The 12,598-nt window shown below is 45.1% G+C and overlaps 1 protein-coding gene across 13 annotated transcripts in view; it reads left to right on the top strand.

Annotated features, from left to right (window-relative positions):
* Window positions 1–404: 404 nt before the first annotated feature.
* SSBP3 (single stranded DNA binding protein 3) overlaps window positions 405–12,598 on the top strand; it is a 133,267-nt gene continuing 121,073 nt past the window's right edge. For all 13 annotated transcript variants that reach the window (XM_067535660.1, XM_067535662.1, XM_067535659.1 and 10 more), the window contains exons 1-4: window positions 405–1,051; window positions 1,847–1,919; window positions 2,135–2,196; window positions 4,151–4,235. In XM_067535660.1, coding sequence (XP_067391761.1) covers window positions 996–1,051; window positions 1,847–1,919; window positions 2,135–2,196; window positions 4,151–4,235 — 276 coding nt within the window. In that variant the 5' untranslated portion in view covers window positions 405–995. The remainder of the gene's footprint in view (window positions 1,052–1,846; window positions 1,920–2,134; window positions 2,197–4,150; window positions 4,236–12,598) is intronic.

Here is a 12,598-nt window from a genome sequence, read left to right as displayed (position 1 = left end):
GCCCAAGGCAACGTGGGCTGGGTGGGTGGCTGAGAGCGGCCAGAATAGCCTCGAGAAGGCAGCGGAGGGGAACTTGGGAGGGGAACACGAGGAAATTGGGGTAAGGGTAGATGGGGGTGGTGGTGGGGGGGGCTGGAGGAAAGGGATTTAAAAGCCGGGAGGGGGAGTGGGAGTTGCTGGTGGGGGGCTCGGGACTAGAGGAGGGCAGGCAGGGGAAGGGGGCGTTAGGGGGCAGGGCTGGGGGCGGAAGGAGGGGGGAAGGGAGCTAGCGTAGCGAGGGCGGCTGATGGGGGAGGAGGAGGCCGGGGAGCGGGGTTTTGCCGGGGAGGAGGGCGGCGGTAGGTGGTGTGTGGAAGAGGGGGGAGGACGGATGGCTGGTGGGGTGTGAGGGGAGGGGAGGAGGAGGAGGAAGGCTGTGGGGGAGGGAGCTGGGGAGGAACAGCAGCACAGCCTCCAGCAGCAGGAGGAACCCCCCATACGCCCAGGGGCCCTGACTGGCTGAACCCGATCGCCGCTGGCTACTAGCTAGCACAGAGCGCAGGCCACTTCTTCCTCGCGTTTAGCTCGGTGTCACCTTAACGTGCCGCTTGGGGGGGCGGGGCGACCCCTCCCGCCGCCCGCCGATTGGCCGGGGCGTGTATCAATTTGTGGAACGTTGACGCCCGCCGCGTTCCATCCCCAGTGTAGCACGTTCGGTTGAGCTCCTCGGAGTAGCTGCGGTGATAGCAGCAGCACCAGAGCACGGCGGCGGCAGCAGCAGCAGCAAGGAGCCGGGGCAGGGGCAGGAGCGGTTCCAGGGCGATGGGGTCCAGGCCGGGGCTGGGGCTTTGACAGCTGGAGCCGGAACGAGCGAGCGGGGGAGCCGGGGCTGGGGCGAGCCACAGCGAAGGGAGAGGGGCTGGGAGACCGAGCGGCACCAGGGAGATCCAGGCAGCGGCGGCGGCGGCGGCAGCAGCAGAGCCAGTGGCGGCTTCGCCTCCTCCTCACTGCGGACCATGTTCGCCAAAGGGAAAGGCTCGGCGGTGCCCTCGGACGGGCAGGCTCGGGAAAAGTAAGCGCCGCTGCGGGAGAGGCTGCGGCGGGGCCAGCGGCGCCGGGGGGAGCCCCGATGCCGGCGCCCTCTTGGCTCTGGTGCTGGAGGGAGGTTCGGGGAGCCGGAGGAAGGGACTGGGCTGGGGAAGGCGGCGATCTCTGGGGGTCCCCTCGAGGGTATTGCTCAGACTTGGCCGCTGCTGGGTCCCGGAGGGGGAGGGGTGGGCTGCAGCTTCCACCGCCTCCTTTTGTCTGACCCTGTCCGTCCGTCCGTCCGTCCATGCAAGCGTAAGGGGTGCGGGGCTTTGTTTGGGCACGATCACTTGCTCCCACCTTTGTGTCCCGTCTGGCCTCCTCGCTTAGTGCTTGCTCCTGGAGTTCCTAAGCTGGGGCAGGCAGAGGATGTTGGGGCAAAGGGAGGGGAGAGGGAGCCCCTCCATATCAGATTTCCCCATGCGCTTCTAGGGTTAACCCACCACTGGCCCCAGATGCCCCCCCCTTGTAGGAGTTGCTGGGGCTCTGGGCGGTAGGCAGCTCAGTGGCTTGGGATGCTAGCTGCAGGGTGAATTGTGCATGTGCCTGGAGAAGTAATTTTGTTTCCTGCACTAAAGTAGGGTCAACTTTTTGGCGGGGGGCGGGGGAGGAGAGGAAGGGGCAACTCCCATCTCTCCCACTGGAGTGGTGATGGTGTGTTTTCTGCCAGGGGTTTTAGCATGGATCTCCCAGGAGACCAGGCACCGTACTGTCGGAGTGGGATGGTTTTGTGAAGTCTTTTCCAGGGTAATGGTGTCTCTCTCTCTCTGTACTTTTACAGGTTAGCTTTATACGTCTATGAATATTTGCTGCATGTTGGAGCGCAGAAATCAGCACAGACCTTTTTATCAGAGGTAAGTGGCTCTATTTATTTTTGACCCCCCCCCCCCTCCAGTACCTCCCCTGATAGCCTTTGTTTTCAGAAGCAGCCACTGTGGCCTCCATTTTGAATTTTTATCACCTTTTGCCATTTATTGCTGGTTGGCCTCAAAGCCTCTTGGCTATTTGGGGCAGCGTCCTCTCTTCGCCCTGCCTTATCTAACCGATTTGCACACTTTCTTGTTTGTAGATCCGATGGGAAAAAAATATCACACTAGGAGAGCCGCCTGGGTTTCTGCATTCATGGTGGTGGTAAGTGAACATTCCTAGTTCCTCCTGAAAAAAAGAAAGGAAAAATGTTTGGGTTTTTACCCAACTGAAAGAAAAAAACAGCTTGAGTAAAAGCTCTGGCTTGATCCTTGTGTCTTGTTTGAAAAATGAATCTTCTGTACTAGGCGGGTATGGTGGTGAACTGTGCTCTTTCACTAATAGGTAGGATTTTTTAAAAAATGAGTAGGAATTTTGGCTTTGGTGTAAGGAAGTGGGGGGGGGGGAAAGCTCCCTGTTGGTTTCTTTATTTTCAATGGATAGTCATGATATCTAAATAAATGCTGTCTGTCCCTCCGCATCATAATAAATCAAGGGTAGAAGGGAGCTTTTATTTCCTTTAACATGGTGATTCAAGATGACTTGATCTTTTGGGGGTTGTTTTGGGGCGAGGGGAAGAGATGCCACTTTCCAGTCAGCGCTGACTGTTGGAAATAACAGTTATGTAGACCCAGAAGAGGTCGGGTTTTGTGGCTTACTTTGGCCAAGGTGTTTTGTTGCGGGGAAAACTTGCAGGGCTCCTAAATTTCTGAAGAATTTACTATTCAGCTCAAGCAAAGGAAGACTAATTGTACCCATGAAGTTACTGTCAATGGATTTCAGATGCATTTTCATTTAACGTTTGCAGTAGCGTTGTGAGTGTGCAGTAGGTGGGTGTTTAGCCAATATTTGTTTGGATTTTTTTTTTTTTTTAGATTGGGAATTTTTGGTCATATTGCCAAAGTTCAGGAAAACCAAGCATACACGCCTACCCATTTGCCAGAGCAGACACCAGGTCTGTGCTTGGGAGCGGCTGAGACTGGAGCTGCTGTGAGCTGCCCTGCAGCCAGTAACTGAGAACATTGTATTAGCTGAGAAAACCAGTTCCTAATTGCATTTGCCAACTTCGTGCAGGATGCTTGCAACATAGAGTGTATAGTGCAGACTAGTTTCTGAAGATCAGATCTGTGGTGTTACTGGGAGGAGGGGGTCAGTTCGTGTTGCATGCATAGGCAGTCGAACTTCTGCTGATGCCTGCATGTCGGGTAACACGGTTAAAATAAAAGGGGTTGAGGAATATGGTATAGATTTAAGGCTTTGGGATCCTGCAAAACTGAATTCTCTCTGCCTGCTGCCATTAATCTGCTAATACTGACTGGATTGTCCAGTCCTCTTCAGATGCTCAGCTGGCAAGATGCTGCCCTGCAACCAGCGCAGGTCAACAAGGAGCGGTGAGTCAGCACCTAGATGCTGAGCTGAGTGGGGTCTGTACCTCAGGGAGAGCAATCCAGGGGCACTTTATGAGATGTTCTTTTAACTGAAAACTGGAAATCCTTTGTCCAGACGGAACCAAAGAGTGCACAAATGAGATCAAAGAAATAAGAGTTTGCTGTAGGGCTTCCAGTGCTGAAGTGAAATGTCTGTGACTGGGTTGCACACTCATTGTGGGAATACTTCCTACATGTGCGAAACCTTCCTTTGTGTTGAGGCTCAGTAGATTATCATTGGCACTTGAAACTCCAGACTGGATTCTTGCAAAGGGTTGCTCAAAACTTTGAGTGTGGAAGGGAGGAAGGAGATTCGAGCCAGCTGAAACAATGTTGATAACTTGTTAAACTGAGGTTTTAAAAGTCCCTGAATTACTTTTCTTCACCTCGGCAGACTGCCAGCTCACTGTAATTGTTACCAATACTAGTTTTGGCTCTTAAAATGTTTAAGGTCATCTGGTTTGAAATGCTTTTATTTGGAGGAGTTGTTGCTGGAAGATCTGAATGGAATAAAATTGGATGAAAGTTCTGATGGACTTTAAAAGTTCTCGACCACAGGGCAATTGAGGTGGAAAACGGTTCACCTTTAATGAACCATTGGTGTAGTTTGTACGATGCCACTGTATGTTTGCTGTTTAGTATTTAGGTAATAATTAGTAACTGGATCCTGTATTGCTTTTTCTGCCATGCAGCGTATTTTGGGACCTTTACTGTGCAGCTCCTGAAAGGCGAGATACTTGTGAACATTCAAGTGAAGCAAAAGCCTTTCATGATTACGTGAGTAACACATTTTTAATCTTTGTTATAATTATAGGGTCAGATAGCTTGAACCTCTTTAGCACACCAAAAGCAAACGAAGCCAACTGGCAGCACCTTCTTTTTTGATCACCCACCAGTGTTCTGACTTGGTTGAACAGTATTTCATAACGTTGCAATTATGTAAATTAGTTCAGATACTTATCTTGAGTGCTTAAAGGTGTTCAGACTATTGGTAGAATTGAGTAGTTTTGCATAGCAATGGACAACAAAGCATTACTGTAGCTATGTTTTGTGGGAGTGCTGCTGAGATTTCTTAGGTTGAGGACATCTTGTTTACAGACCTTTTTGTTGCACAGAAAAAGATGTGTAATATATGGATCTGAATAGGGGAAAAATTTTCAAAGTGCAGTTTCTTTAGAATGGGGGGGGAACTATTCGCTCATTGCAGACACAGTGCACTTAGGGCTACTAGGGAGCCTGCTCTGGACGGCCAATAATCTTGTCTCAAAAATATCAATATAAAGGTACTTCATTTCATTAAGACTGCATTGCAGTCTTTTTCTTTAACCCCTTTTTGTTGAAGGTCCAGTTTTTAAGGGCTGTGGAGTGTCAGGAAGAGAGATGATTTGAAAATGACTTGGATGTCGCTGGGACTGAATCTGACTTGGGTAACTGTGCTGTATTCTGGCATTGGATGTGAAGCGATGACTTTGTTCTGTACATTCATGTCTGGGGGATCCCAGGTAAATTGCAGATGTGGATAATAAGGGTATTTGCACCGGGTTCTCTCTGATACAGAGGGAAATGCGTCCTGAGCACCCCGGTGACTAGAAGTCAGAGTTGCTGTTTCTTGAGGCTTTGCAGCCATCTGAACCTGTCAGAGAGCACGTTGCTCCAAGCGAGGCTGACTGTTTCGTATACACATAAGGAAACCCGTGCAAACTTTGCAGTTTCTCAGTCTCTGTGATGTAATTGTTCTGTAGACCCTGGTTTGCCGGCAGTGGTGGTTCAGAGTGGATGGATTTAAGATATTTGCTCAGAGAGGACTTTTTTTTTTTTTTTTTTTTTTTTTTTTTTTTTTGGACCATATTATATTAGCGTGGCCTCTGAGGTGCATCTACGTGATCTTGGTGTTGCTGTGTTTTACGAGATACTTTGGCACTTAAATCGGAATTGACGAATGAGAATCCTGTGTCTGCAGTGTCACGTCTACTATATACAGTACCAGGACTTCTGCTAGGGCAGAATCCAGGGCAATAATGGGTGGAGCTGTGGAAGGGGAAAGTGAGCTGACTGCTCCTGCCCCGATGAGGCTGCTCAGTTAAGGCTCTGACATTCACATGAACATGAAGGTAAGTTATATGGGTAGTGACAGAGAGGAATTTGAACTGAGGAGTTGATTCAGGCTTTGGCTAGGTTGCTATAGGAAAACATGAGTGAGCGTCATTGTACTAACAACATGAGCAGTCCCCTTCTTCCTGTCCAGCTCATGGTATCTTCAGGAAAAAATGGTACAGACCCTTTTCCTTTGCTATTATGTTACTGCTATGAACCTGCCTGTGCATCTGGTGCTGCCTAGAGCATATGTAAGGATTTGTCCTATAACCGTGACTCAGTGGGGAAGCGATGGACCCACACTAAAGACTTCCCAATTGCTCCATCCGTTGCCCATCCATTTGTTGCTGGGGTGGCAAAACATGAAAACTTATGGGATATAAATAATGAAGTGCTGTTTGAAAGTATTTGCTATGGACGTGTGAAAGCTGATGTTTCCATCCAGCCAGCACATGTTTTCAGAACAGGTTAAAAAAAGAAATGTCTCAATAATACTTCATGATGCAGAAGTGTAATTGATTCCCCCTGGATATAACCCAATCAGGAATTACTGACTGTCTTCTAGAGAAATACAAGAGGAAACAGATAGATAGGAATTGCTCTGATTTCTTTGAGTCTGTGTTTCTGGTGTGATTTTTTTCCCTCTTTTCCCAGGGATACAGTTTACCCCCAAGGTGAGCCATGCTGGAGTTTTGTGTTGTGATTTGCTGACAAATGGTGGATACTCTTGTATCACACATGCCCTTCCATGTGTGCTTATGGGCTGTAGATTTCAAAATGATGTGGCAACATCCTTTACGTATTGCTTTTTAAATAGTTCGAATTAAAAGCTTGGACTTCGTAATCTAGTACGAGAGTGACTAAATGCTTGCCAGCAGATCTTCCGTATTAAGGCCAACTTTGGTAGCTAAGTTCCTGAAAACTCTGCTGGAGATTGCAGCTGTGTCCTAGTAGACAGTCCTCCTTGAAGCATCTCTTATGTAATTCTAAATTTCCTGACAGTGTCATGACTCTATGATTGGCACTGCGGGCCAGCAGTGACGCTTCTTTGTGGGGGGGTCAGTTTTGGATGCATAGCAAAAGGTGTGCTTGGTGGTATTGGCAGCCAAGAGATAGCAATGCTAACAGCAGCCTTACAATAGTGTCTGAGGATTTAGTGTATTTAGAGAAATTAATCTTTTTTAGCTTGTTAATAATTCTAACAATAGGCATGAGTGCATTAGATGATTCACATAAACTTCTTTAATACATGTTGCTTTAAGCTTACAGCAAATAGACACAATCCTGATTGTTTTTTTAATTCTCAAGTGTAATACAGTTTCATAACAGCCGTAAGTACTTTTACCTTTTTAGTTTTATTATGTAGACTCGTAAGAAGATTTAATTTTTGCCCCATTCCTCTCCCTTCTCTTAGTTATACTGTTGTATTCTCATCGTCCTGTTGCTGGCCTTAAAGTGGTTGGTTGGTTGGTCTCCACAATGTTGCTTATTGCAGATGCTTAAGGGTTTTTTCCTTGAGAATCAATGTTTTCACAGCAGGAGCATATAGTGTACTTTAAGGGCGAGGAAACTACCTGTATAAAACTTAAATATTGACCAAAGAAAGGGAGCAAATGATAAACTTTTTGTGTGAATAGGAGCTTGTTTCTCTGAGAGACGGCTACATGGCCCCTGGCTCTTGTGTGAATGCTCTTAAAATGCAAACGTACATAGCACGTTCATGGGGCTGTGACGCCAGATTCTCTTTAAATCACAACACCAAAGCTCTCTCTTGTTGACGCACTTGTATTTTCCATTGGAGTTCTGCTGTAGGGGTGATGTTAGCGCCAGTCTTTGTTTACGTAACACGTGGAAGGATGAGGAGGCAGAGGGTTTTCTTGTTTGGGGAGGTGCGGCAGGGTGAGAATTCATCCTATCGGGGTTACTAAGGAGAACCAGAGTCTAAATGGAGACTCCTGTTATAATCTCCTGATCTTTCTCTTAAATTACTGTTCCAAAGCAGAACATCTGTTGCTGACGTTGAAAGGAGTGTTGAAAATGTGTGAAGAAACATGCAAGATCTGCAGGCAGTTCATGACCTAAAAAGTCAGTGGTTCTAATCAGGGTTTGATCGCTTGTCGTCCCTTGCATTTGAAGGGACTGCCAGTTATCATTCCTGTGTGGTTTAAGCAGCAACCCCTTTGAACCTGTAATGACGGACAGTGATGGATTCAGAAAGGACTCCCAAGCAGCCTAGAGAGTATTTGATTGTGATATGGGACTGCATGGTGTGGGATTGAAATGGGGACACCTTGAAGAACACATTGGACTGGGAAAAATGCATTAACAATTACTGTCTTTTGTATTCAACTTGAGAATAAAAAAGACTTGGGCCTGATGACTAGCACAGAAATTATACGCCAGTTGAAATACACTTTAAACTTGGCAAGTTGCCCTTCCATGTTGCTTTCCCATTGTATACCTTGGAGGTGTGGTCATTTGGACACATGAAGAGACACATCTCTCAAGATCAACTGGCTTAGGGAATGCACGCTTTGAGGTAAGAGCAGCGTGCTTCATTGGCAGAGCGTTAAGTGTGGTATTTGCATGCTTTGTCATTTCCATTTCACTTCCCAGTATAACTACATGAAAACTAATGGTAGCAGCAGGAGAAATTATAAATTTCCCCCATCAAATGTTAATATTTAGATTAAAAATCACTTTCACTTCAGTCTTGCATGACTTTGCGTGACTTCTTGATTAACACAGATGAGGTTTTGTGCCATAATACCTGGTAGCGGGAGCGTAATGTATAAGAGCAGGCCTCTGTTAGGGGTCGTTATTCTATCCGGACCAGATCAAATGCTGTAGCTTTTCAGTGTGTGTGAAAAGCCAACATTTCTAAATAAAACTATACTTGTTTGTAGGTTTGCTATATTTGGGCTGTTCCACAAAATATATAGAAACTGTTTACCCAAAAGTAAAAAGCACTAAAACCTATGTTCATTTTAAGCCACGTATATTGATTTCCAGTTAACTTTTAATTTGACCCGTTCTGACTCTGCACTCAACCCGTAGCAATTATTATGCCTTATTTCTGGATCTTGCATGCAGTGGGAATCTGATCAAATTGGACTTTTCTTTTATTCTTTGCTGCAGTTGTTTGGGGTTGTGAAAACATCAAAAGGGAATGTGGGGGAGAAATATCCAAAATCTGTCTCTAGTTTCAGTATTTTTGTGTGCGTTTCCAATAGAAAATGTTATACTCTCTCTGGAGGTTACTGCTGTTGGCACGGCTGCCTTTATCTTGCTTCTAGGCAAAGCCCCTCTGTAAAAACGCTCGTATTACAGTGTGCGCTGTGTTGCCAGACACTCTTGTTGCAGGTTTCATTGTGCATCTTCTGAGCCGGTGAGCTACAAAGGGATTGTGCAGCATGACAGGGAATTTCAACCACCACGTTATCTTGGAATTGGCCGATTGATGGTTGCAGTTCAGCATTTCAACATTGTGAAAGCCAATACAATTTGAGTTAGCTGTGATGACTGCCAGTTTAAATACCGCAGTGAATTTCTGTCAAATAGCTAATACATAGAATGGGGAATTGCAGAAAACTTGATCACCAGAACCACTTTAGTCGATTTTGGCCTCGAGCTACAGAAAATGCACTTAAATCTAGTTGACTGTCGCTACATACTTTTTGTGGCATTATTCTGTCTGCACAACCTTCTTCAAGCTGAACTTGAGAGGGAGAGAGGTACTGAGAAAAATCAGACTCACTTTGGTCACATGAGGTATAAAAAAAAAAAAAAAAAAATCTAGAACCTCCCCCTCAAAATTGCATGCATATATAGATTTCAAAAGGTGTCTTGTCTCTTTTAGGGCAGCTGATGTGGTAAGAATGTTGGATCATTAGATAATGTGTTTGCATGTAAAATAAAGCACTGGGGTTTTTTTTAATGGTTTAAATTATTTAAAAAAAAACATAAATCAATCCAGCTCTTCCGTCCAACTTCTCCTGTCTTGTTGAAAGATGCATTCCTAAAGGATTGATGGGTAGTGCAAGGAAAGCTGTGATTAATCCTAGAAAACATGGTACGGGTGGTTCAGCAAAAACACCTCATTTGCTTCAGACGTCTAACAATTCATGTTTCTTTTCTTTTGAACATCTAAAAATTGCCCTTTGTGTTAAGTAGTTTGAATTATAATCTAAATGGTACCTTTTGGAAATCCCTTAAGTGATAAGGAAGTAGCAGGTATAGTAAAAAAAATTTTCTAAAAGGCTCAAAGTATTGGTGTGAATATGAATAATTTTAATCACTAGGGGAATCAGAGACAAGCTGGGGATTCTCCAGTAGAGCCTCATGCTGGCAGAATAAGATCACATGTATTTTAGTCCTGCTCCCCTAATAGCCACAGACCAAGTAGAGTCCAGACCGTGGGTTTTGAACCCTCAAAACTAAGCTACCAATTCCTCTGGCCAAGACTGTGTTCTCTGCAAGTGCTGTACTGTGTGAGATGTTGCCTTCAGGGACGAGATGTGCCACAACCTAATCTGTAGAGGTATTCTCCACCCCCATTATGCCTTCACAGCAAAAAAATATCCCCCCAAAAAATCAGCTCTTTTGTGGTCTTCTTTCCACAATTTCCACCCACCTGGTAATCTGTGTGAGTTTGTGTGATTGCCTGATGCCTTTACATTTGGTGTCCTTTCAACTAGTGTTTGTAGGGGATGGTCTTGGTGTTTTTTAAAAATTCCCCCCTCCCCCTCTCCCTCCATTGGTCTAAAGACTGTAGCTCTAACATTTTTATACATTGTAACTGTTAAGATCTGTTTAGTCAGTGTCCTCCATTCTTGGTATGGGGTTGTTTGCTGTTTCAAATCCATGCATCTTAGCGGATGACGTGAGACGTGAAGTGTTTGTGTGGGTGTGCGTTATTCGGGGCTAGCTACGGACTCGTGTGAATGGTCAGTCAATGAATCGCGTGTTACGGATATTCTGTGTCTAGACTATTCGTGTGTGTAGCTTTTGCCGCCTCTTCAGCACCAATTAAGAGCTGTTGTTCCTCTCTTACATGTAGTAGACTCGTGTCCTAAGACTTCATAGTGGTTGTGACTCTGGGCAGCCATGTCTTCTCAGAACCTCAAAGACCTGGTCTAAACATCTCTCCTGGCACTCCAGTTCAAGCTCTGAGCAGTATAGGGCCTATGAGACAAATCGTTTAGCAAATGGGATTCCGTCTGTTAGAGGACACTGGGGCACACCCATGCTAGCCTGTTGATTACATACTCTACCGCTTAGTTGAAGTTTGTCCCCAAAGGCTGGGGTTGATAGGAGTTCAATGTCCTCAATTAGGAGCCTCGTGTAGCAGATCAGCGGCCAGCTAGGAAGTCCGTTGTACCTGTGCTGCACTCTCTGGCCACAGAATGAAACTTCAGTCCTGCTGCTGGAAAGGAGCAGAACCTGTTACATGCAGTAATTGCAAAGCATCAAATGCTGTCATGTTCCCATTGAAAGGAGGACCTGGAATTGAGGGATTGCCAGAAAACTTCACTCCCTTGCGGCTTTGCTAAGGAAATGCTTGCTCAGGCACAAACTAAACAAACTGCTTCCGTGGTAAGAAATATGCCTCCTCTGTCTCCGTGGCACGTCCATATCTGTTCAGTAGAACTAGTTTTCCAATTGGTAACCAAATAGAGGAATTTTCTTAACGTTTGGCACCTTTCCAGGGATATCTGTAAAACCCCCATCTACCCATGCGTCCGCTCGTCTTTGTGGATGGAGACACTTGTGGGGAAAGGGTGGTTTCTTCAATAAGACTAATTCCCTGTGCCTTTAAGAGCTTCACTAACAGTCTGCAAAGTGGATACTTATGTAACTTTTTAGGTGTCCCCATTCTCTCTCCCCACCCCCATAGAAGCTCACCTTTTAATGAGCCAAAGCTGATACATTTGTCTTGATAGCTAGCTAAGATATGTGAAAGCAAAACTGCATTATTAAAACACACTCCTTCATTTAAGCTCTCAGGATAAAGTTGCGCTGTTTTAATAGCATTGACAGTTGTTCCACGGCAAAAGAGAGATGGTTTTGTCTGCAATGATAATGTGCTTATAGCAAGGATTATTTAAGTGTTGGATGGTTGTAGCAGAGCTGGGGGAACGAGTGGTTTTTAAAGCAATATCTTCATTTAGTTGACATTTGATGGAAAAAGCAAGTGCACTAAACTTGAGGTCATGGCACAGAACTTACCCTGTAGTCTTTGATTGGGGTTCCTAAATATTTATCCTGTTCTGTCCCTAATGAAAACAAATTGTCAACAGTTGTTCAGTAACTGACTAAATTAAAATCTGTAATTAGTCAATTAGATTAAAGAGTTGGCACAACCTGATTGTATCATGCTGGTTAGGTTATTAAGAGAAAGGGTGTGATTTTTAATTACTGAATGCTAATTTTGACAGTTTCAAATAGAAGCAGACGTTTTCCCCCTTTGATTCTGACTGCCTCTGTAAAGTAAGGCAGCAACATTTATTTTGTGTCAACAAATAGTGGGAAGACGCAAACTTTCTCTGCTTTAAATCCATAAGGGATTTCATCCGAAAAGAGTTGCATGGAAAAAAAGTTACAGTAAGCAAAATGTTTAAAAATTCTCTTTCGAAGACAATCCGTAGCAAAGTAAATCATTTTGCATTTATAGCCAGGTACCAAACACATGTGGAATTTGTGCTTCTGGAATGGAAGGGGATTTTTTTGCCTTTGTAAGAGCTCCTAGCTCTGAAGTGGAGTGCTCCACAAACTCTATCTATCAAGAGAGCCATACCTTTTTTGTAGCAACTGAAATGATCCAATCATAGATTTTTTTTTTTATTTTGATTTTTTTTTAACATGGGATGTGGTTGTTGCTTGGAGGTTGGGGGTGTAGGAAATAATGCTTGCCCAAGGTGCTGTGGGTGTTGCAACTTAAGGATTAAAATGCTCAAAGGTCTGTTTGGTTCCCTTTTCTCTCTCCTCACCATCCCATTTTCTTGCTTGCTGAGATCACTTGTAATCTGTGTCAGTTTTGGGGAAGG

This window comes from Emydura macquarii, unplaced genomic scaffold (genome assembly GCF_026122565.2).
Source record: "Emydura macquarii macquarii isolate MOO-44397 ecotype Brisbane River unplaced genomic scaffold, CSIRO-AGI_Emac_v2 contig_3506, whole genome shotgun sequence".
NCBI classification, from domain to species: Eukaryota; Metazoa; Chordata; order Testudines; family Chelidae; genus Emydura; species Emydura macquarii.
Note: the sequence above shows the minus strand (reverse complement) of the source record. Positions and strands in the feature narration are given on the sequence as shown.